Here is a 23756-nt window from a genome sequence, read left to right on the forward strand (position 1 = left end):
CAGGCTGAGAAGGACGACGCTTGGCATCTACAGATCTTTCTTTTCTAGCATATGTACAAACATCGGAACCTGAAGCCATGATTGAGAAATGGCAAAGCAAGGAAGAAATAGAGTGAAAGATGAAGCAGACAGAGTAAATGTACGGAAAGGCACATGGAAAAGGTGAAGACGGCAGAGGCTGTACGGAAGGCCTTGTACAAGATAGGCTTTACGGAACAGCAGGGAAACTATACGGAAGATACTGTACGGACGAAGTACTGTACGGAAAACCTGTACGGAGGAGCGTGTGCGGGATGGACTGTACGGAACAATAAGAAGGTTGTACGGAGGTTTTGTACGGACAAAGGTGTGCTGCACGGAAATATGTACGAAACTGTACGGGAAAGGCGGGGTTGTACGGGGAAGCTAAAGGCGCTGAAAGTACTGCGTTGTACGGAAGGGCTGACAAAAACCGTACGTACGTACCGGAAACGATGAGGTGAGGGAGCTGTACGGGCGTGCACGTCAATCTGCAGAGGAGTTGCGACCCTACTTTTGCAGCTAGTACGACCGTCAGGAAAATCCGTACGGCGACTGTACAGGCGTACGGACAGAGGGGGAGAGACCTGCAAGGGTATCTTGGCGAGGCTCTCAGCTAGCACCTTCACCACCGTCACTCCACCGTCTCAATATCACACACTCTCTCACACATAGAATAAGAAACACACACACACACACACACACACACACTTTTTGTGTGTGGTGAATAGTCTACGACCCCCCCCCCCCCGCACACACACACATCACCCTGCTTGATGTGCACTCTTCACGACCAGTGACATATCCTAGAGGACCGTGCTGCTCTGATTAGTCGTTTACTGCACGAGGCTATCCTTCACACTTTCCCCACACCACACAATAGACTCGTCCACCGCCTCTTGGGTCTGTACCATGCAATAGCTGGTACGATGATGAGTGTAAGGCTCTTCGTCAACAACTTCGATTCAAGACCAAGCATGGCCTCCCGAGCGAACCAGACACGATACGTGAGTACCATCGTCTCGTCCGTCGGAAGAAACGAGCCTTTGATCATCGAAACGAGGAGGAATTATTGAACATTTTGTTTAGTACCAACTCCAAGGACTTTGGCGGAGGTTCTTTGAACACCGGTCCCACTCACCACCACTTACATATACTTAGATTTGGCACACCTACGCCCGCACATTATATGATATCCCCAATCAGCCCACTCTTGACCTCTCGCACACACCACGACCTACCCCTTGCACCCTATTTACTAAGGGGGGGTGTCAAGGACGCAATAATGAAGCTTCATAATGGCCGAGCAAAAGATTATGAGGGTTTATGCACTGAGTTTATTGCATACGTGATTGACATCCTAGCCCTCATCCTAGCAAAGCTATTCAATGAAGCATTTTGCCTCGATTTCCCACACACGTGGACCTCAACACCATCACACCTATTCACAAGATAGGGGATCCCATGAGTTCAGAAGACTCCAGGACCATTATGATTGGGCATGTCATGTTCAAGATATATGCCTCAATACTTGACATGGAGGTCAGGTGCTATGCAGAGATGCAAGGACTCAGGTTAGAGGGGCAGGTAGGGTTCTAGCGTGATCATGGGACCATGGACCTCATACTTACAGACGAGTATCATAGAGGAGATCAGGTCACGGAAGCAGAGGGTCTATTGTTGCAGTGTGGATTTCTGCAAAGCCTTTGATATAGTGCCATGGGCACGCTTGATTAGGGAGTTAGGAGTTGGGTTACGGCCATGAGATTGTTTGGGCTGTTATGGCATTATACGAGAGGGTTTCCGGCAAAGTGTTTAGACGGGCACTAGGTGGAGATATGAGACATGAGCACCATCGGGGTCAAACAAGGCTGCCCGCTTTCTTCGACCTTGTTTGGTCTTTATATAGACGAGGTTGAGTCTTTTATGGGGACCCTAGGGGGAGCCGGATGCTCTCTTGCCGGCTCCTTGCTCCAAATTCTATTATACATTAATGATGTGGTGCTTTATCTTCCTCTGATGAGGGGCTCTAGAGACACCTAGATGCACTACGGCTTTTGGTGAGTCCCATGACTTGAAGGTGAACCTGGGTAAAACCGTGGTCATGATCTTAAACACCTACCAAGCAGCTATGCACAGAGAGCAGTTTACTTTTGACGGATCACTAGTTGAGATTGTCTCATCATACACATACCTGGGGGTTCTATTCCCTGGCCCTATCTTCACTTGAGCAGAGGATATGCCTCTCCTGCCCGACTGGAGAGGCTTCCACTCACACTTTCAGGACCCACGGACCAAGGTCCTCCTCTTCGACTCCTTGGTCCGACCTGCAGGCATGTATGGCAGCCCTTGATGGGGGCCAGACCTCTCAGATAGAGTGGACACACGTGGAGCGATTACAGGTTCTCTTGCTATTATGGATATTCCACAGTAAGCCATCAATTTCCCATCAGATATTCAGGCTGAGTTCGGGGCATCTCCATTGTAGTTAGATGCGGCATTCCATACTCTCACTTACCTATACAGCGTGCGAGACTATGACTCCTATACTGCAGGGCGACATAGACTGCCTTGGTTGGTGCTGTCCTCTTCTAATGGCATTAGCAATTGAGGGTGATTAGAGATGATGGTATGCACACACATGCAGATGGTTCGAGAGATTGGGATTCCACATAGATAGGCTGCCACGCTTCCAGTATAATCCCCATTTGTCCCATTTCAGGGCAACGAGTTCAACCCAATCATCCAAGAGGATCTTTTACAACTACACACATTCAGGACCTGGTTAGCACGAAGAGAGCTCCCTCTGAAGCTCAGCGTCTATAAGGATCAATGTTTGCGCATCTCCAAGGAGGGTTTCATTGACTTCATTGACCCACCAATGTACACTCAGATCCACCAACAACACTCGCTTAGGATTGCTATTGCGCAGTTTCATCACACTGACTCTATATCAAGAGTGGACGAGTTGAGGCGATACCTAGAGAGAGTCATACTTGCGCACTATGTGATCGATATGAGATCGAGTACGAGGAGCACTTCGCCTTTTGTTGCCCAGTCTACCATGAGATCTATGGACGATACCGCTGCCTCTTCAGAGACGGCTTCAGGCCCCTTTCCAAAAATTTCTCATACCTACACCAAAGATGCCTTGCCGCTTTCATTCATGGGGCGGTTCGACATAGAGAGCGTGCCATCAAAGACAGGGACGGGGGGCTTTATTAGACTCATCTCGGAGTGTGATCATGGAGTTCTTCCAACTTGAGCATTTCGCCCCCTTAACCACCGATAGCAGGCAAAGCACAGACCCCGAGATCGAGACACGACACACTCGACAAAGGACAGACACATAGATCACACTAGCTGACATCTCATCCATGTTCAGACCCGGGGCACGATCGACAGGGTCACTGTGATGTGATCGCGAGGCTTGTTCAACTATGAAGATTGCTCGTGGAGAGACATTTCTACCATCTCTTTTTCTACTCTAAGACGTAGAGCTGTCGCCAAGGGACCAGGACAGACTACAATTACAGACAACAGACAACGATCTATCACGAGCTTCATGCTTGCACAACCTAGCCCCTCACCGAGTCTACTTTGACGTCTCATGCCGTGTGTGTGCTATATTGTATTGGGCTAGGCTATAACTACTAGGATGATGATGATGTTAATGAGGACTATGACTATGGTGATATTGATGATGATGACATTGACTATGTCCTACACAGTTTTCTAGCATGGGTTATGATGCTCATTTAGTAGCTCCACCCTTTTTGCTCATTGTATTAGGTTTTCTATTAGCCTCATAGACCTATTGGTCTTCAGTAGACTTTAATGAACTTTCTTTTCTTTCTTTCTTTCTTTCTGGTCCGACCCGCAAGTATGTATGGCAGCCCTTGTTGAGGGCGTGATCTATTAGAGTCGAAGTGGGCTTGAGTTGAGAGACTTCAGGTTCCCATGCTTTCATAGATGATCCAGAGTGCGCCTTCTGTTCCACATCAGATAGTTCTGGCTGAGTTCGGTGCATCCCCACTACAGCTTGATATAGTATTCGAGGTCATCACATATCTCTTCCACATTTGAGTATGGATCTTGCCCATAGGGCAATGTAGGCTCCCTTGGCTGGCTTTATACTCCTCCATGACATTGGTAGCAGAGGGTGACTAGAGGTGTTTGTATGCAGGTACTTGTAGATTGTTTGAGAGCCTTGGGCTCAATATAGACATGCTACCCTCCTTCCAGTATAGTGTTGAGGCCCCCTCTATCTCGCTCACATATCACGAGGTGAACCATGCTACATTTACACACATTCAGGACTTGGTTAGCACCACATGAGCTCCCTTTGAGGCTCAGCTTTTACGGAGACCACTGCCTATGGATTTCGGAGGAGGGCTTCATGGACCCACCAAGATACACACGAATCCACCTCCCCACTCCACGATTGGGCAGTTTCGGGTCTCATCACACCGCCTCTATATAGAGAGTGGCTGAGCGAAGTGCATACCTAGAGAGGGCTGCATCTGTACCCTGTGCGATTTTCGGAAGTCAAAGGAGCATTTCGCTTTCAGATGCCCGGTGTACTATGAGATCAGAGGTCAGTACCACTGCCTTTGTAGAGACGGCTTCGGCTCCGTACCTAGCTTCCTATTCTACCCAGACTAGAGGTTTGGCAGCTTTTAATGGAGAGTCCCATCCCCTCTTATAAACACCAAAACTTGGCACTCCTACGCGCGCGTGTTATACGATTTCCCTAACCAACCAGCACCCCGCCTCTCACATGTACCATGCCCCACTTCATGCATGCTTTTCACAGCTAGTGGTGTCAAAATGTACCTCAAAAGCTTCACAATGGCCGAGCGAAATATCATGAGGGCCTACGCACTAAGTTCATTGCTTATGGGATAGATACCTTGACCTTGATCCTAGCGAAGCTCTTCAATGAAGTAGTTGCACAGGCTTCCCACACACTTAAACCCTTAACACCATCAGGCCCATACACGAGGCAAGAGATCCCGTGAGTCCTAAAAACTACAGGACCATTATGATTGGACATGTTATGTCCAAGATCTTCGACGTAGAGGTTAGCCTAGTTTTAGAGCTTTGGGGTTTCAAAGCCATGGGGTAGGTAGGCTTCCGGGTAGATCACGGGACCATGGACCATATATGTACTCAGGGGGATCATCCAGGAGGCCAGGGAACAGAGACAGAGGGTGTATTGTTGTTTTGTGGATTTCTGCAAGGCTTTTGACGTGGTGCCCTTTGCTCGGCTCATCAGGCACCTAAAGGAGTTCGGGTAGGGTTTCGAATGGTGCAAGATGGACAGAGGAGATAAAGAGCACTATTGAGATCAAACAAGGTTGTCTGTTATCAACGACCTTGTTCGGTCCCTATATAGATGAGTTTGAGACCTTTATTAGGGACCCTAGGAGAGACTGGTTGCTCTCTAGCTAGATCCTTGCTCGAGATACCGCTATATGCAAATGGTGTGGTCCTACTATCTTCCTTTGTAGCGAGCCTTCAACGGCATCTAGATGCGCTACATTTTTCAGTGAGAGACATGACTTGAATGTCAACCTTGATAAAACCAAGGTCATGATCTTCAACACATCCCGGGCAGCCATGCACAAAGAGCATTTTACTTTGGATGGGTTGCTAGTGGAGGTAGTTGCATGCTATATCTACTTGGCGGTCCTATTCTTCGGCTTGATTTTTACGATGCGACTAGCGCTACAGTCTCAATTGAGCAGGGGGTACGCTGTGTTGGGCAGACTTGAGCGACAATGCTTTCACTCTCAGTTCTAGGACCCTCAAACCAAGTCTCTCCTCTTTGACTCTCTAGTCTGACCTGGAGGTATGTATGGCAGCCCTTGTTGGGGGCCTAATTTATCAGAGAGACGGAGTGGGCTCGAGTTGAGAGACTATAGGTTCTCATGCTTTCACGGATGGTCCAAAGTAAGCATTCTGTCCCACATCAGATAGTTCTGGTGGGGCATCCCCACTATAGCTCGATGCAAGCATTCTAGGTCTATTCCGCATTCGACAGTACCACAGGGTGACGTAGGCTCATTTGGATGGCTTTTGCTCCTCTATGACAAGTGGCAGCAGAGGGTGACTAGAGGTGTTGATATGCAGGTACTTGCAGATGGATTGAGAGCCTCGGGCTCAATATAGACAGGATACTCTCTTTCCAGTATAGCGTTTAGGCCCCTCTATCCCACTCACATATCACGTGGTGAACCAGGTGGTCCAAGAGGATCTCCTACAGCTACACATATTTAGGACTTGGTTAGCATCACGTGAGCTCCCCATAAAGATGAGCTTCTACAGAGACCATTGCCTACGGATTTCGGAGGAGGGCTTCATCGACCCACTAGGATACACACAGATCCACCTCCTCCACTTTACGAGGATCTCGATTGGGCTGTTTCGGGTCTCATCACATCGCCTCCGTATAGAGAGTGGTCAAGCAAAGGGCATACCCAGAGAGGGCCGCATCTATACCGTGTGCGATTCTCGGGAGTTCGAGTTAGAGAATCATTTCGCTTTTAGATGCTCGGTATACTATGAGATCAGAGGTTGGTATCACTACCTTTTAGAGATAGCTTCAACTCCCTACCTAGCTTCCTATCCTACCCAGACCAGAGATGTTTGGCAACTTTCGTTCATGAGGCTGTACGACACAAGGAGCGGTTGCTTTGAGCACATAAACCCTCGCTAGAGCCAAAGACACGCTAGACTCGCTAGCGCACTGAGGCATAGATCATGCTAGGTGACCTTACCTCCATGGTTACTAGACCGGACGCAGAACCCATAAGAGTGATTGTGGCACTTGTTTGCCGCAGGGCTACAGCCAAGAGACTTCAATGGGCTGTACATGTCGCCAGCCGCCAGCACCCTATCACAGGATTCTTGCCCCCCAGTATCGTCACACATCGATGCCCCCTCCTAGGGTTTACACTCACCGGCTTCCACTCAGAGAGTCTTTTCCTCTTATGTAGGGACGCCGTTATGGGTAGGATTATGGATTTTTGATTTTGTATGCTTCCTAGGTGTTGATGCCCGTTTAGTGGCTCTACCCATCAGTTCATTGTATCAGATTCTTTTGAAGGTGCATGGTGGAGAGGGAGAGAGAGAGAGTAGGCTAGGGAGAGGGATAGTGATACTCAAAGAGAGACATAATGAGATGGAAATGACTAGAGCAATGAACCAAAATGAAAGTACTCACATGTAGACCAAAGAGCTTGTAGCTTGATACTTGATTGATGTGACAAGTGACAAGTACAGCTCTTATATAGAGCACACACACATATGAGCACCAATGCATATGGGATAACTCCCAATGTGACACGTGGCATCCATAGGACACACCAAACTAAAACTCACACTAGGACTCACTAGAACAAACCAAAACTGACTCAACTTGACTCCATTTCCTAACACTCCCCCATGGAGGAAAGGTGAGTGACTATTGGAGTGGAACCAAGAACAGAACATAACAATGACGGTCATCGAACTGTGCAATGATGATAGAACTAGACATGGCTCCCATGCTAACTCAGAGGCAAGTGAGCATGGCTCAGAGGCTAGTGAGCATGGTATAGACCCAGAGGCTCACCTAGCATGGCGCAGAGGCTCATCATGCATGGATGCATGACCAACTCAGAGGTCTAGGAGACCAATGTACCAACATCCTAGAACTCACATGCTAGGCCTGATAAATAGACCTATCAAAGCCAATACATGGCTCCCACAGTACATCCCCCTTCTGGGTCCAAAGACTAATGAGGGACATGGAGACACACATGACAAATATAAAATCAATACATCATTTTAGGAGGACTATCCAAAGATTAAAAAATTTAATGACACCTCAATTATTCATTTTAGAGGGACTACTCAAGGTAGATAACCTTTGTTGACCCCAATCTTAGAAAATAAAAATATATTTCATTCATTTTATGCATAGCAAGGGCAGAGAACCTGTAATGACCCCAAGTAGTTGTTGCACATAAGAGTGCACATCTCGATCCGAAGAAGTATGTCGGTGAAGAATATGGCGAGAATGCCCCGAATGATATGTCGATGTCGGCCATGGGAGCAGCTACAAGGAGAAATCACATGATGACTCTAAAAAATGTTACTATGTGAGTCACCAAGATCGAAGTAGAGCCTCAAATTTGAGCAATTCTGCTCAAAGGAGACAAAATGCTCAAATGAATGTACCAAATAGTAATGAAATTACATCAAATTTGGGAAATCCCCAAACAATTTACATGTCAGAGGATTCAATTATGCCAAAGAATTTGCAAATATCAGAAAAGCGCTAAATTTTGGAAATTAGGTTTCTGTCAAAATTAGGGTTTTCAAAAATTTATGGCTTGTTGCAGGAAAGTGTCCTAGCAACACTGAGGAGCCCTCTGATCATGAAAGTGCCAAAAAATAATGAGTATCCAACCTGAAATTTTAAAACTCGTTTAGGTCGAAAAAACACAGTTTTGACTGTTTTTCTCAGATTTAAGCACTGGATTTACTGTTCATAGTGTCGTTCAGCAGCAATAGAGGTGGGCGATTGTAGAGATAAAGACGACAGCTGAAAAACGACCTCAACCAAACCCTAAATCGTCCAAAACAGTGTGACGGCTGGTAGAGAGGCCACGAACTTGCTGAAAAAGGGGTCTAGAGTGAAGTTTTCACGATGATGAGCTCCAAGACCAGTAGCTTCACCAATGGCAGCAGCTCCAAGCTTGAATTTGTTGAAGAAGAGCAGCTCATAGAGAGGCTAAGGGTGAGAAGAGAACAAGATGGGCTCTCTCTCTCTCTCTCTCTCTCTCTCTCTCTCTCTCATAGACCCATTGGTCTTTAGCAGACTTTAATGACCCACATGCATATCCAAACACTTAAGAATGCTGCTTTAGAGGAGTTCAAACATACCTGCACTATTCGCATGGAATGTTTCTCAAAATTAGCCTTGAAGCACATTGCTGCATCGGTAGTCTGAGTTAGTGTGAAATGTTTTAGGGGAATTTCTTATAAAAAGAATTGTCTGCATTTGTTTACTGGAGCAAAGATATGCGCCCTGAATGGTAACCCCACCACCAACTGCATCAGAGCATTATTTGGAAGGTTTGAAGAGCATCGTGTCAATTGGAGCTGCCATGAAGTTGTAGGTCTCATATAAACAGTGTAGCTGTGACTGAGGCTGGTGGACTTCATTTGTGTCATTGATGGTCTGCATAATTATGTTTTTATAGTTGTTTAGAGATGGCCCATGGGTTCTTTTCTTCCAGTATAATTTTCTTGTATATGTGATATATTTCTCATTTCTGTTCAATTATGCTTTGCAACATGCCGTCAAGAATGCTAGATGATTGTGGAATGAGGGAAGGATTAGGTCTTAGGTTGATTACATTTTCGAGTGCAGAGTGATGGCCATGTTCTCATTCGTTTCATGTGTTTTTTCTGATTGCAGTCATGTACAGAACTTCTTGGGTGTACCCCAGACATAGGCTGCTATTCAAAGCTCCTTACTGGGGGTACTGTTCCGTTAGCAGCAACTCTTGCTTCCTCCTCGATTTTTGAATCATTTCAAGGTGATTCAAAGGTATGGGGAGGTTTTTAGCATAGCATTCTGTTTTGTTACATGTGCAAGGTTGTTCTGTTTTGTTACATGTGCAAGGTTGCAACTCTTCTTAGTGTCCTGGGGAGAGGGAAAGGGGTCGCATTTGATCATTGACGTAAAGTAATGCATGCAACAATGGAATAACACAGCAGTGGGTGTTATAAGAGGCCTCAGAAGTAGGTAAGGAGACATACTCTGAAGTAGTGGTCATAAAAGATCAAAGAAACGATAGCGTACAAGTCAGGGATGATTATATAGGGTTGGAGCCATATACTGCCTATTGTAATATGAATGCACCAGGGTTATGTGGCTGGTTGAAGCATGCATGCATGAAGAGTGGTGGGGAACTAGGATCGTAAAGTCTGGCCTTTGATTGCAACAAAGCAAAGATACCTTCCATAAAATCAACAGTCTCTCCCCATTCTCCTCCGATAGAATTGTGCCTATAGTCCATCTTCACCAGAGTCTTGCCAGAGGCCATTTGCTCATAGCACTCTTGAATCTATCCACTGTTAGTTCTTTCTCCAAATAGCTGCATTCATACCCAACAACAGTTACTTTTCTGACTAACCTGCATTCTCCCTTGCTAGCAACTTAGCTGCATTCTCCCTTTCATCTACTCCAAAGACATCCTGGAAATGAACTTAACAGCATTGAGAATTCCTTGTCCGAGCTAAATGTTCTCATTTCCGTCTTTCAAGAGGGAATACAACATCTTTTTACTGATACATGTGAACAAAGAGCCATTAGATCTATCTCCCTTTCCTGCTCATGGCTAAGACTTCCTCTTTTGTAATATTGTTTGCTAGCCCCTCTTCAAAACAGTCTCGAGTTAGCTCCTCAAAGTTACGTTTGAAACTTTGAAGTCAATTTTCTCTAAGTTGATCTGTCTTCAATTTGATAGATTTAAGGAGCCTTAGAGTACTTTCTACTGCCTTGACCCACTTATAAGGCACTGTGGCAGTGCCACCCAAAGCAATGCCCCAAATTCTAGTAATCTTCTGCTGGACATAACGGAGCCAAGGTGTGTGCTTTAAGCCAAGAAGAGTGAATGCTGCCTCTGCATATATTAGAATCAAAGGATGGGTTTGTGGTTTAAAAAGGGCCAATTGTCATAGACTCTCCATGTCTTGGCCACGTTGAGAATACCCTCTGAGACACCCATGATTGCAAGCTACGTTTGCATCCGCAACTCAACATGAGGAAGTCCTTATAAGAAGAGCAAGCAGAAGAAAAACGGGGAGGGGGGGTGCGAAATGCATAGTCTGCTATGGACCGGGAAGCAGGTGACAGCAGCAGGCAGGTTGGGAAAGGCAGCTATGATAGGAGCAGCAAGGGTAAGTCCTTGGCAGGGGAATGCACAGCAGGGTTATGGGCAGTGGGGGGATTGGCCACAGCTAGGGCAGCAAGGATAGGAGATAGCAGGGAACTATGGAGGCCAGCAGTGAAAGGGAAGTGGGCAGCAGGAGAGGACAGGATGAGGATACACCACAAAGGAAGCGGAAGGCAGGGGAGAGAGGAGGGAGCCAGTAAGAGGCTGTTGGCAGGAGATGAGGCAGCAAGGGAGAAAGGGAATGGGCCACTCGGATAGGATTGAGTGGGAGCAAGTTAAGGAGGATGCAAGAAGTTGCCACCAGTAAGAATGGCATTATCGTCTAGAGAAAGCAGGAAAACAAAGTTGAGGAAGGCTGGGCTACAGCAAGGAAAGCGTTCAGAGGAATGCATAAGAGAATGAGTGGGAATACAAGAACCGAAGAGGCTTGCACAGCATGGCCTAGCCCCAACACATGAATGGTTATAAAAGTGAGTGAACACCTAAGGAGGGGAGAACTATAGCTGGAGATGAACAGCAGAGACAAGCACGCCAGAGGGCAAAGAGGATGATGTGGAGCAAATGATTGATGAGCAGAAAATGCAGGATTGATCTCGAGCTGTGAGAAAAATGATCTAGGAGAGAGACCTTATAGTGACATGAAGTGTAGTTTGTCTTTTGTTTATGCAAGGGCATGGCAGATAGGAATTACAGGCCAACTGATAATAGAGAATTACTATATGTTTTGACTCGTATGTGCACACAGAGTCCCATACCATGAACTCAAGCTATAAGTTGCTATTTACAGAAATGTTTGCAAGAGTCTTGTATGTTACAAGCAGGACCTGCTTATTAAATTATTTTACTTTTGTTAATGAAACATCGACATACAGTATAGTTGTTTTTTTTATGATTCCAGCTCTTGGCACTTCTACACGGGCATTCATATTCAGGACATGCAATCGGCTGCCAGGCTGCAATTGCATCTTTGCAATGGTTTAGTGATCCAGAGAGAAATCCGAATTTGTTGTCATGCAAAAGGCGTTTGAGAGAGGTAAACATCCACTTTATCATTAAGGCTGAACATTAATCTGAGGTTGTGGGTTGTGTGGAAGACCGAGTTTATTTATTCAGGTTTGTGTTGACATTTTGATGACTTAGTTTGAAGCTGCCAAGGCTCTTCCAAACACCATGAAAGGAGGAAATTCATCGTGTGCATTTGTCCATTTTTCATTAAATTTTAATATTCAGAAGATTGTGTTTTAAAAGGATACTCACTTATGCTTGCTGTGTGGTTTACTTTGTAGTTGTGGGAGCCAGACCTTGTGTCTGAGATTTCTGCACATCCAGCAGTTCAAAAGGTCATTGCATTAGGGACTGTGTTTGCGCTAGAACTCAAAACAGATACAGAAGAAACAGGGTAAGTCTGTATTGCACTTCTTGTCTTCCAAACACTCTCTGTTTATGAAAATGATGAACATAATACTTTGTATTGCTAACAAAACGGGGCTTATCCCAAGGGGGAAGTAGAGAACTGGACAATGGGGAAGTTGTGCTCTCATCCAAGGACGAGCAGAATCTAGCACTGTATAGATATCAGGACATACTATGGCCATTTTAATATTTCAGTTTTGCACATTGCCATAGTGTGGCTAAAACTATGAGAAGCTTTGAATAAGTATAACGCTAAAATATACTAATCTTGGAAAGACAAAACTCAATGGAATCCACATCATATTGAGTGCTTTGGAGACGCATGATTTATGAGTGGACAATCCTACAGATTTTCTCACTGGAGGTTCACTTGGGAGATTGAAGGGACCTCTCATTGTGCTTGTTGTATCTATTGATTAAGAGTTGGGACCACTTGAGAATAAGCATAACAATTCTGTTGTCCATTTTGTGGGTGGATTGCTCATTTCTCATCCTTTTTGTGACGTTGCAACTTCACTTAATGAGCATTATTGCTACATTGTCTTATCTCTTTTGATCATGGATATTGCCCATACAAAGCTTTATTCAGCTTGCAAACTCTGTGTGCATTACCCGAAAGTTCAAAGCCTGGAGGTTGTTTGACATAAACCTCTTCCTACAAGTCACCATTAAGTAAAGCTGTTTTTATGTCCAACTGATGGACATTCCAAACAAAATTTGCAGCCATGGCAATAACGGACCTTGTGGTGGTCATCCGGGATGTAGGAGCAAAAGTCTCCTCATAATCTATGCCCTTATTCTGTGCATAGCCTTTGGCAACCAGCCTTGCCTTGTACCTATCAATGGACACATCTGGCTTCCTTTTCACTTTAAAAACCCACTTGGTATCAATGGCATGCTTACCTAGTGGCAAATCCACAACATCCCAAGTCTGATTTTTCTCAATGGACTGCAATTCATTGTGCATGGCATGCATCCAATGCACATTATCCTTTGCTTCTTCAAAAGAATCAAGTTCTTCTTCATCAAGAAGAGTACCTGCATAATCTGTCTCAATTGAAAGAGCCCCCCCTGCGTGCCTTATTGCACTACGAGTCCTGCCAGGCAATGGGGCCTCAAGACTACTCTCCCTGAGAGTCTGTAGCCACCAATTCGGGACTGTTTTGGCTGCGTGCATCTCTTGAATCTCTTGCCTGACAACTTCATCCACACCCTGCAGAGGTACAAAATCAGCATGTGGCTGAATCGGGGCATGTGGATGAGGAGGAGGTTGCTGTAAACTCTGATTTTCAGCATGAGCCTCAGGTGGGGAACCAAATGCTATTGACAGCATCCCCTCAAAAACATCATTTGAAGAAGCGGGAATTGTAAATTCAGCATGTGTATGTGCTGAATTTTTTGAAAATATAGCATCTCTCCTCACAAAAATCTTGCGAGAAGCAGGATTATAGAGACGATAGCCCTTGCTTTGTGCACTGTACCAAACAAAAATGCATTTAAGTGCCTTATCTGTCAACTTATGTTAAAACTCCACAGGCACGTGGGCATATGCAACACAACCAAAAACTCTGAAGTGATCTACTGAAGGCTTTCTCCCATGCCATGCCTCATAGGGAGTGATTATCTTCAGAGTCTTTGTGGGAGCCTGATTCAAAACATAGTTTGCACACATGAGGCCTTCGAGCCAAAACCTATGAGGCAACTTTTTAGTGGTAAGCATGCATCTATCCATCTCCATAAAATTGCGATTCTTGCACTCAGCTTTACCATTTTGCTGAGGTGTAAGCCTCACTGTAAGCTGATGCGTCTCCTTCAAAAATGCCTCAAACTAATGAGACATATACTCCCCCCCTCTATCTGTGCGAAGTGTTTGCACCTTGAGTCCTGTCTCATTCTCAACCATAGCCACAAAGTGTTTGAATTGCATAAACACTTCTGATTTTGCCTTAAGACCATAGACCCAAGTGTAATTGGTGAAGTCATCTATGAATGTAACATAATAGAGATAACCACCAAAAGCAGGTGTCCTCATGGGACCGCATACATCACTGTGTATGAGCTGTAATTTTCGTGTAGCTTTCACTGCACCATCCTTCTTAAAAGGAAATTTGTGCATCTTGCTAAGAATGCAACCCTCACTGCATGAGGAGGAGGTGACTCCAAAGGAGGCAATGCATCAACCATAGCATGCATCTGAAGTGTGATTAAGCTGCCATAGCTCATGTGCCCATACTTGGCATGCCATAACTCCACATTCTGTATTGCAGCAGTAGGAGTGCTCACTGAAAGTGCAAGATCGGATCTTTTCTCATATATATCAAGATGAAAAAGACTCTGATACAAAGTGCCAGATAACATCAAAGCATAGTCATTCTCTTTGTCTCTGATTGCACACTTAACATCATCGAATATAACTTGAAATCCTCCTCTATTGAGAGAGGACACTGAAAGCAAATTCTTTTTTATACCTAGCACATAGAGAGCATTTGAAATTCTGAAATCTGTGCCATTAGTGGATGTGAGGATGATATCCCTTACTCCACACACTGAATAAGAAGAATTATTTGCAGAAGTCACCTTCTTTTTAGTAGGTGGAGGATGCAGAGATGCAAAAAGGCTCTTCTTAGAAGTGATGTCTCATTGACACTGAGAGAGCATGCATCCTTTGAAGGATCATAATTGCAAGTTAAGAAAGCATAAGGATCATCCTCAGTAGTGGCTGTAGTATTGGAACTACCCACTGAAAAATCTGAAATGCAAGTCAAAATTCCACAAAGTTGGCTGTAACATCTCCCCCATCATGTGCATGAGGAGCTGATGCATCTGACATAGTCGTACTTGAATCTCTTTTCTTTTCTTTAGCTATGCGCTTCTTGCATTCACTAATATAATGACCTGGCTTCTTACAGTAGTGACAAATGCCCTTTATTTAACGCTTATTTGCATCATTCTTAGCCTTATAAGAGGGCTGTCCTGAATCAGCTTTATGCTGATGTGCGGGCTGATTGGCATGTTGCTTTTGTTGCCCTTTTTCCTTGGGCTTAAACTTAGAAAGCATGGCATGCTCGCTAGCCCATGTTGCCATATTTCTTCGTGTTTGCTCTTCCTGCAATTGAAGTCCTACCAACTAGTGAAAAGAGAGAGGATTGCTTTCCCCCCTCAATGACAAATTCAACGAGGTGTGGAAACCAAGATGGGACTCAGGAAGAGAATTCAGAGTGGTGGTAATCATCTCTGAATTTGGAATAACTTCATCAATATTCAGTAACTGCTCTCTCAAATCCTGATGCTTTGTGAGGTGAGTATTCATGGAATCTTCCTCCTTCATATGTGTATGAGATAGCTCTCTCTTCACAGGAAAGAAACTCTGGCATCATTTCTTGCTGCAAACATACTCTCTAATATCTCCTAAGCTGCCTTTGAGGTCTTGCATGACTGAATGTGAGGAATAATGAATATCTTGACAGAAAGAGAAATCACTAATAGAGCTTGTGCATCCCTAGAATCCCATCTTTTCTACTCTGCTGTGGGAGCCACTGGAGCAGTAGCCGCTCCAATTACTTGTGTTGCATTTTGACCTCTACCCTTGCCTCCAGCTGTAGGAGTGACAGGTGTAGCCACAGAATCTGGCCTTGCTGCATCTCCATTGACATAGCTCCAAAGATGTCTGCAAACCAAGATGTTGCGTACCATAAAACTCCACAAAGAGTAGTTGGTACCATCCAACTTGTCCTCTTGCGAGAGAACACTAAAGACATAGTCATTCTGATTGTTTTGGGCCATGTCTGCCAAAAAATTGCAGCAAATGCACAAAACAGAATTCCCTTTCTGGGAATGAAGGTGCACACTAAAATCCCTGTTGGGATATCAATGCAAGTTGTTAACTCCCAAAAAACGCAGCCAATCAATGGCTCTGAATGCAACAAGATAGAAGCATACACCCACTGGTATCTGTGCCAAGTGTTCTTGCAAAATACTTGCAAAGTCTCCAAAAGCCCCAAATAGAGGAGATTGGGTGTCGAAAAATAAAAAACAGCTTGCTGTCTTAGCCTAGCAAAGGCTTTGAATGCACCCAAAAATTCTGCAAATGCCCAAAATTCCAAAATAACACTGCAAAACTTGCCAATGTCTGCAATGTCGCTCAAAATGAGTCCAAAACTGCTTGCAACAGTCCCAAAATGCTTGTACAGTGCCAAATTGCATCCGATGCCAAAAGCCCCAATTTCTTCATGGAAATTGCATCCAAAAGAGGGCAAATTGCCTAAAAGCCCCAAAAATGCAAGATATTGCAGTGCAAAGCGAAAAGCCCCAAATTTTGAGCTGAAATTGAGTTGAAATTGGAGCAAATTCACTAGAAGCCCCAAATTTCACCCAAATAGCAATTCTTTTGCAAAAGCCTCAATTTCTTGGCCAATCTGCCAGCAAAATTTTTCCTACAAAAACCAGTGCTCTTTGCAATGCCACACAAAATAAAAACACCCACACCTGTCCCACAAGTACAGAGCAGGAGCAGCCGAACTAATCATCTGATCTGGTTTCCAAACCAGCAAGACGGAAGATCATAGGAACCAGATAGATAGGTCAAGCATAAGTCTGATGGGATGCTTCACAAGTACAAGGCCAAATGGAGCATCTCATATGATGCTTGTCTTAGGCCCACATTGAGTTAGTGAGAGAGGGGGTTTGTGATCACTGCCTCACATGTGAAAAACCATATGAGGAGGACAATGAGATCGATGATATGATGAGGCCAAATCCAGACTTCTTAGTGAAGCCGGACAACGTGGACCAAATTCCGGATGGATGCCTGAACTAGAACCTGGATAGTTAACCCAGAGTAGTTCCGGATAGGAAACCTAGATTCGTTCTCGAAGGTAGAAGTCCTCGATTGGATCCAGATGACATGTAATCATGCAAGTATCTCGGACTGAGTCCAACGACTTAGGCTTGGATTTTGGGATGATTACCTGGCTGTAAGTCAAGGACTAATCAGCCTAATTGCCAAAGGAATATCAAGCTCGAGTCATGGAGCTTGACTCAAGGAATATTAAACCGATAGTGAAAAAGATTAATGAGAACTAGAATTAACTCCCCATGTTAAGCTCACTCGTCTTTGAGGTCAAAAGACTAAAAGAGGTGCTGGGGGCTGGAGACACAGTCTTGTTTCGCCCCAAGAACTTGTCGAAGTTGAGGATTTGAGCTATATTCCAGATGAAGCTGAAAATGTTATCGATTTCAAGCAAAGGAAACTTAGGAATAGATTGGTTCTGGAGTTCAAAGTTAAGTGGAAGGATAGGTTATGGGTGGATATTTCTTCGTTATAGTGAGAGAAAAGACGTATTGTTCATATACTATATGTCCATGGGTGTATTTAATGATATTCCATGATCGTTGATGACTTCTTAGTAATTGTTTTAGATTTAAAATGTTTTTACTGAGTCAGTCTGGTACCCTATGTATGGTTATTTTATGTAATTTGTGATTAAGAAGCAATTGTGCCATCCTTTGGATAGCATGAAAAAGTCTGGTATTGCAATTGTTTGGGTGGACCAGTTGTGCACATTTCAGCCATGGATTTGGCTGCCTAAATCACTATATTGATGACTGTTACTGACAAGAGAATAGTGTGTGGTTGTGATAACCCACTGTTGGATATATCCTGGAGGATAATCCGCGTAGTTGAAAACCAAGACTTTGTTGGTTACTGAGGGGATGTGTTTGTGTCTTGTGTCATCTGAGACAGACTCAATTAATATTGGGTGCTTTGGATTGTGGATTCACTGGGGCCTCACCTATTTGAGAGAAACTTCTTTTTCTCAATTTCTGAGGTGCTTTGGACCGAGTACTAAGTAGAGGAACTGATAGAAATGGGAGCAGAGGGTAGAGGGTGGACTGAACAAAACAAGAATACAAGTCACGAACTGTTATTGCAGAATGAAATAAGTACAACAAAACTTACGGTTATATACCCTCAAACCAAAATAAAAGCCCTAGTTAGGTGAGGTGTCCACACTAACCCACTACTAACATCTTACAAGTCCCCCCCTATAGTGATATTGTGAACATCTACAAGGTGATAGATCAGTCACCAAAAGGAAGAGCTTTGCGGAAAGCATCAAGTTTTTCTCTAGAGAGAGCCTTGGTGAAAAGATCTGCAACATTCTGATGTCTAGGACAATAGATCTAGCTGATCTCTCCTGCATGCAATCTCTCTCTGACAAAGTGAGAATGTATCTCAATGTGTTTTGTGCGGGCATGAAATGTAGGATTCCTTGCCACTGCAATAGCAATCTGATTGTCGTGAGAATAGGAGTAGATGGCTGCAAACTTTGATGAAGATCTGCCATCGATCCCCTGAGCCATACATATTATACTATAGTTATGAAAGCTGTCATGTACTCAGTTTCACATGATGAAGTAGCCACAGTGGATTGTTTTTTGCTTCAGCAAGAAATGCATGAGCTACCAATAAAGAAACAATTGCCATTGCTTGAGCAAACCAAGAGACTGAGAAGCTGCAGATTCTGAAAACACGCTTTATAGCATTCGAATGCTGTGTCTTTGGGCTGTGCATACACCTTGATGGGTATTCCAGGTATATGTGAGGCATTCAACAGCCTGACCGCATGTAACAGCATCAAAAGGTTCACCTGCATCATGCATGGACAGCCTCAGCCCAGGCTGCATTGAAGTAAAAACGAGCTTGCAGTCCTGAAAAGTAACAGTCCGTGTATATACTTGGACTGTTTGAGAGAAGTGCTCTCATCTGATTGCGTAAACTGCATGTACAGATACTAGTGTAACAGCTCCAGATTTGTTTTTGTCCTTATTGACATGTAGGGTACTTTGAGTTGGACCCTTGGATTTAACCTCTAGAGCCCTTGTGGTGAATTGTGAATTTTAGCTTTTGCTTGATATATCACTTCACGCTGGTGCTTCTCACGTCCTTGTATTGGTACGGAATTTCCTCTGACCTAGAGACGAGGGCCAAAGTGGCTTGGAGCACTCTTATCTTGCCCTTTCGTAAGGGTGGCCTTGCTATCATTGATCTTGACATCCCGTGTAGACCCTTGTTAGGCAAGTTGGTTGTTAGAGGATGCTTTCCAGCCAATGATCCTTGTAAGAATTTCTTCATGCACCAAATTCAGATGTGTATGCCCTATGATAATCTAGAAGGGGATTGTTCTATGAGAGACATGACTCTTCTTGGGCTATTTCGGTTTGACAACATTTGGTCGAGTCATGCTCTCCAGGTGTCGTTCTTGGCTCTCCTTAGAAACCTGGACATGCCTCTGTGGATACTTCATGGGAGGTTCTGGCAAGCATATCATTGTGGCATATTTGGAGATTCAGATGCACGGAGGCCTTAGATGGTACTGAGGTCCATCTTGCACACACAATGGCCAATATATGGACAGATATTGTACAGATCTTAGTGGCCGTTTGGGAGAGCATGCAGGGGTCTTCTTGGGCAGCCTCTACTAGGAGTATTGTCTTCCTCAGGGAGTGCACTAGCTTCCCCGTTCTTCTCGGAGTCCCCCATGAGGTTGAGGGTGGCAATTTCAGCCTCAACCTTGGATTTTCCTAGCTCTCTTATAGGAGCTTTATTCTGCCCTATCAGGGTGTTTTTTCTTTTCTCATGCCTTGCATGATGTACTCTTCACTTTAGCTTTGCTCTTGGAGTTTCTTTTATATCTAATAGAATTCCTTTCTTTGCCAAAAAAAAGGAGGATGTGTACTCCCTGTAGAGGTGCTGATTGGAGGGATGAGGCCAAGCATTAGATGGATCTTTAGAGATGCACACATTATTTTTTCATCATCCCCTCTCCTGGGTGGTGGTATCAGAGCGTGGCGTCAGATTAGATCAACCCTTACTCACATTCCTCCTAAGACTTGACATAAGGGGGACAGCTAGCCCATCATGTGGAACAACCATTCGTTGATGACTTAGGATGTCCATTGGTCTTGTCGTTGATGACTTAGGATGCCCATTGGTCTTTTCAGGATACATGCAGTAGCCCAAATGGGAGAGAGAGCCCGATTGTGGGAGCATGGGAAGTCTTTAGGCTGCTACCTTGCCAAATTGCACAGGATCACTCAAGATTTGCGAGGCACTTCTACATATTGGCATAGCCATACCACTAGATTGGCTTTGGCGAGTAAATGTTTGAGAGGGCCATCAGTTTGCTAGCTCAGGGTGTTTTTACAGATAGTGTTCCTCTACAGGTTATCTGCATTCTATTTGGCAAGGGATTGTCTTGTATGAGATTGCAGAGGGTTGGAGATCGTTAGACTATCAGAGCAGATGCGGACACGCGAACAGACTAGTTAGATTCAGCGATGGTAGATGGTGGATAGACCCTTGCCCTTCGCTCGTCATGTCATGCATGGCGTTCGGCTTTATGGTGGATGTCCTTCATGGTACCTAGGAGATTGGGAGTGAACTGATGCGATGGCTCCCCACAAGACATTCCCTTACTTCAACTCCATAGTTATGAATGCCTGACAAGGCCAGCTCCAAAGCTTATAGGAGAGCACATTTGGAGTCCTTTGGTATCACTTTGCTCTACAGACCTTCTTTTGGAGATCATTTTGAGAGGCAGATTTTTATGTTAGCTTTGTCTCTTCTAGAATGGAGGACTCCCAGAAAACACGTAGAGACAGAATTTTGGAGTAGGTCTCAAATCTTGAGACGCCTTTCAGCGTTGGAGTCCGTTCAGCACTTTATTTGGGGATGTAGACAGGCTCCAGGGGATCTAGCAGGGCATTGCACACTTGCTTGGTAGGATGACTTGGGTTCTGTATCTTGGCTCAGACAATCTGGCTGAAGAGGGAGCAGATACAGACATGGCTTTTCTCATCACCAGGAAGACCCCTAGCTTATTCTAGGTTGCAACCCACAGAGCAACAAGAATGGGCTATAACACAGCTCTAGACATTTAGCACAATATAGACAAATCATGCAATATACAGAAGTGGTCCTTCTCACCAGTAAAGTACATTTGTTGGACATAGAATTATCCAGACTCAGTTTTGTCCTCATTGCACAAGCATCAGGCCCCTCCCCATAGACACCACTTGGGAGGTCATCGCCACATGCGAATTTCGAGATCCAGATGGGATAAGGCCTGACCTTTGCCTTCCAGTCACTTGCAGTGATGTGCCAGGATATCATACATATCTTATGTGCCACTTGGAGCGAAGTCCGGGGTTCCTCGTGCAGCGAGAGTGGCCTCATGAGAGAGTGGGACCATGTTTTATTCTTCACACTCACAGCCAAGGCCTTCATGGCACTTGGACTCTCTGGATTGGTTATGCCAGCCTCACTTCAATGTATTTGAGGGTTTCAGAGGATTTTATCCTGGTTTTGTGTATTTTGGTCCTACTTAATAGTTCATCTTCTTTCTTTTTTTGGATGTGGGCATGCCTCTATTCAAAGAATATGTTGAAAATTATCTCTATATGCACTCCTGAGATTGATTCAGTAGTAAATTGTTCTATCTATTTGGAAGCTAGAATTAAGAGGTTTCTCTTCCAAGGCTCGGAAATTTTTAGAAGAAAAAGTAACATTGGGGTCCTAAGCAAAATCTTCATCTCCTAGAAGGTGGAGGGGCAAGAAGAAAGCTTTCGATCCTACTCAAATCCCCTTAACATAAACCATCACATGAATGTTTGAATGATTCCCTAACTTGTACTTATCATACTAAAATCTGAAATTGTAAGTTCTAATGCAAATAATAAGGCACATGATCCTTCCGAAAGTTCACGTTACATCGTGTATTGAGTACTGCTCCTTTCGCTGCATGCACAGTGAAATCTTGGCGGGGAACCTCCTTTACTGTGCCTGAGCCTAAGAAATCATTCATATTGATTGCAACATTTTCACTATTTTCCCAGTAGAGATTTGTTAGCATACAAATTTTATGCAAGGCTCACCACATTTATTGAACTTTTTCCAGTGCAAAAGATATGTAGCCCTTTGTGGCATGAGATGCAGGTTAACAGCCTTACACATGTTTTTTGGGGTTTTTCATTTTGCAGTTACAGCTCACTGTTTTCCAGGAGCATTGTTCAAGCTTTACGGAACTTTGGTATTTACGTCCGACCAATCGGAAATGTTATATATCTGATGTGTGGACCAGCAACACCTCCCTCGACTTGCTCTCAGCTTTTGCAGGCAGTATCTAATCAACTTGATACGTTTGGAGCTGAACATCAACAACTCTCATGTGAAGGTTTTTGAGAAGTTCGCATCAGTATTTATGGATTGTTGTAGGCTGGTTGCAGTGAAAAAGCTCATGTGTGTATCATTGCACTGGTTGACAGTTCATTGACAGGTGTTGCCAAAGTTTATCCCCAATTTGAAGTGTAATAAAGGAACAATGTGTTATGCAGACTTGCTCATTAATAATGTATCGGAGTTTTCCAGAATTTAATTGTGTGAGATTACATCCAAGGGACCCATGGTACACAAATAGGGGATCCCCAATTAGAAGAGCAAAAGAGTACTTAATGTATACACAAGTTTATGGACTAGCGTGCCAAAGCAATTGTGGTGCCATGGGAGATGTGAAATGAATACTTGTATTAGCATGCTGTCTCAGCCTCTGAAAAAATCACTAAGTAACTCATGATTTTGTAATTCTTATTGAATCAGCGCCAAGTAAAAAACTCTAGTGTGAGTCATCCCAAGATACCTACCCCTCTCTCTCTCCCTCCCTCTCCACCCCCACGCACGCGCGTGCACACACTCCCCTCTAGTTGATTTTAATTATTTAAGTCTCTTATTCTAAGATAGGAAACCTATTGTAAGCACATCCACTTTAGGCAAATCTCTCTCTCTCTCTCTCTCTCTCACATGTGCGCGCACGTGCACACACATGCCAACATGGTGCACTTTTGAGTTTCGTACTTCGGGAGTACTCTTGCCTTCCCATAGGATGACACGACATGCAAGCATGTCATTCACAAGGCAACCTATGATAAAGACATAGTTGAGATTAAAGTTCTATTATCTTAGAGGAGTGAACCAGTACATATACTAGTTTGGAGAGTTTGGAGAGTAAGTCAAAATAGATTTTGGGTGAGGCCTATGCCGAACGAGGTGAGTAGCACCATTGGTGTGGAGCATTCCACATTCTCTTTGGGCTCTACATTGATGGGTCAGCTTCCTTTGGGGATACTTTGGGAGGAAATGATCCTCACTAGGGGTTACACATGCATTTGACAATAGTACAAAGTTTGGTGGTTATTGGATGTACAAGTAAAAACTAAGGTTGTAATCTTTAACACTAACAAGGGCTAACTTTGTCATGATTCATTCATTTGTGAGATCGCTAGTCAAGATTGTTAGATATTGGATCTACTTGG

The 23756-nt window shown here is 44.3% G+C and overlaps 1 protein-coding gene across 1 annotated transcript in view; it reads left to right on the forward strand.

Moving 5' to 3' along the window:
* BIO1 (adenosylmethionine-8-amino-7-oxononanoate transaminase) overlaps window positions 1-23039 on the forward strand; it is a 146055-nt gene extending 123016 nt beyond the window's left edge. The window contains exons 11-14 of the mRNA XM_087386250.1: window positions 9491-9622; window positions 11872-12006; window positions 12260-12372; window positions 22428-23039. Coding sequence (XP_087242376.1) covers window positions 9491-9622; window positions 11872-12006; window positions 12260-12372; window positions 22428-22629 — 582 coding nt within the window. The 3' untranslated portion in view covers window positions 22630-23039. The remainder of the gene's footprint in view (window positions 1-9490; window positions 9623-11871; window positions 12007-12259; window positions 12373-22427) is intronic.
* Window positions 23040-23756: the final 717 nt, after the last annotated feature.

Source organism: Dipteris shenzhenensis, chromosome 15, assembly GCF_047967505.1.
Source record: "Dipteris shenzhenensis isolate YYH24624 ecotype China chromosome 15, Dip_SZ_1.0, whole genome shotgun sequence".
NCBI lineage: Eukaryota > Viridiplantae > Streptophyta > Polypodiopsida > Gleicheniales > Dipteridaceae > Dipteris > Dipteris shenzhenensis.